Genomic DNA, 1,646 nt, shown 5'->3' on the forward strand with positions numbered 1-1,646 from the left:
GACCCCCTGAGTTGGGCTATCGGCCTCCTGCCTAACCACTACCTCCTGCTGGAGGGCCCGAAGCCCGTTAAATGAGGAGGATCGAGGTCATTCTCCTCGGGGTGTTCATGCTGCCTGATCCTACCGATGGAGTGCTCCTGGTCCGACAGGTAGTGCTAGTAGTACTCTTCCTCGTACTCCTCCTCCTTCTTCTCATGCTAATAGTACCACTCCTCCTCCTCCTCCTCCTCCTCCTCCTCCTCCTCCTGGTGCTGGTGCTGGTGCTGGTGCTCCTCCTCCTCCTCTTCTTCTTCTTCCTCTTCGTCTTCCTCCTCCTCCTCTTCCTTTCGACGTACCTTGGGTGAAGTACAGGAGGCGACGACATGGCCGGATTGACCGCAATTGAAGCAGCGAGCAACTTGACCCTTGCGAGTCGGTGCAGCCTGAGGGAGACAAGAAGAGGGAGGAGGAGAGAGGAGAACGAGAAAGAGAAAGAAAGGGAAACAGGAGAAGCAAGAGCAAAACAAAAAGAAGTCAGAAGAAATCAAAAGCAGATTGAGGTGCGGCAAAAGAAAAGAAAACACTTTGTCAAAAGAAAGCAATTCATCAGAACATTCGGGACATACGGGAGTGGAAACAGATGCATCTGAACCAAAAACAGTTAGAATCAACAACAACATGCAAAATCCACATTAACCTTCTGTTGACGACTCAGCGTCTCCCTCGGCCTTGCTGCCCTTGCCCTTGCTCCCTGACCCTGGCGTGCCCGCTGCCGCCGTCGTCGTACGCTGCTGCTGCTGCTGCTGCTGCTGCTGGGGCTTGCCTGGTGTCTTGGCGGGCCTCTCCTCCTCCTCCTCTGACTCCGAGCTCTCCCCCTCTGACTCCTCCTCCTCGTCGTCGTCTGACGTGTCTGGCTTGGCGGCGGCCTTGCTGCCGCCCTCCTCTACCTCGGCGATGCCGTGCTCCATCCTCACTCGCTTCATCACTCCGACCAGGAAGCCGCTCACGTTGTGGATGGTTCTCGGGTCCTTCTCGACCAGCTTGCTCATCACCTCCAGCCCCACCTTCTCCGGCAGCCCCAGCAGCTGCTTCCTCGCCCCCTCGTCGATCGCCCCCCGCCTCAGCGTCCCGGCCTCCTCCAGCTCTGCGATCCTCGCCTCTACCGCCCCGGCCCCTCCTCCTGCCTTGGCCTTGCTGCCCTCCCCGCCCTCGGCCTTGCTGCCCTTGCCCTTGCTCCCTGACCCTGGCGTGCCCGCTGCCGCCGTCGTCGTACGCTGCTGCTGCTGCTGCTGCTGCTGGGGCTTGCCTGGTGTCTTGGCGGGCCTCTCCTCCTCCTCCTCTGACTCCGAGCTCTCCCCCTCTGACTCCTCCTCCTCGTCGTCTGACGTGTCTGGCTTGGCGGCGGCCTTGCTGCCGCCCTCCTCTACCTCGGCGATGCCGTGCTCCATCCTCACTCGCTTCATCACTCCGACCAGGAAGCCGCTCACGTTGTGGATGGTTCTCGGGTCCTTCTCGACCAGCTTGCTCATCACCTCCAGCCCCACCTTCTCCGGCAGCCCCAGCAGCTGCTTCCTCGACCCCTCGTCGATCGGCCCCCGGCTCAGCGTCCCGGCTCCTCAACTCTGGGATCCTCGCCTCTACCGCCGCGAGGCCTCCGCCTGGCTTGG

At 61.1% G+C, this 1,646-nt stretch overlaps 1 protein-coding gene across 1 annotated transcript; it reads right to left on the minus strand.

The window, feature by feature from the left end:
- Nucleotides 1–197: 197 nt before the first annotated feature.
- On the minus strand, nt 198–1,508 carry GUITHDRAFT_144601 (hypothetical protein; the record flags this gene model as incomplete). Its single annotated transcript, XM_005824828.1, has 3 exons — nt 198–422; nt 564–625; nt 677–1,508. The coding sequence occupies 3 exons, from the start codon at nt 1,506–1,508 to the stop codon at nt 198–200; spliced, it is 1,119 nt and encodes a 372-aa protein (XP_005824885.1).
- Nucleotides 1,509–1,646: the final 138 nt, after the last annotated feature.

This window comes from Guillardia theta, assembly GCF_000315625.1.
Source record: "Guillardia theta CCMP2712 unplaced genomic scaffold GUITHscaffold_89, whole genome shotgun sequence".
Classification (NCBI taxonomy): domain Eukaryota; class Cryptophyceae; order Pyrenomonadales; family Geminigeraceae; genus Guillardia; species Guillardia theta.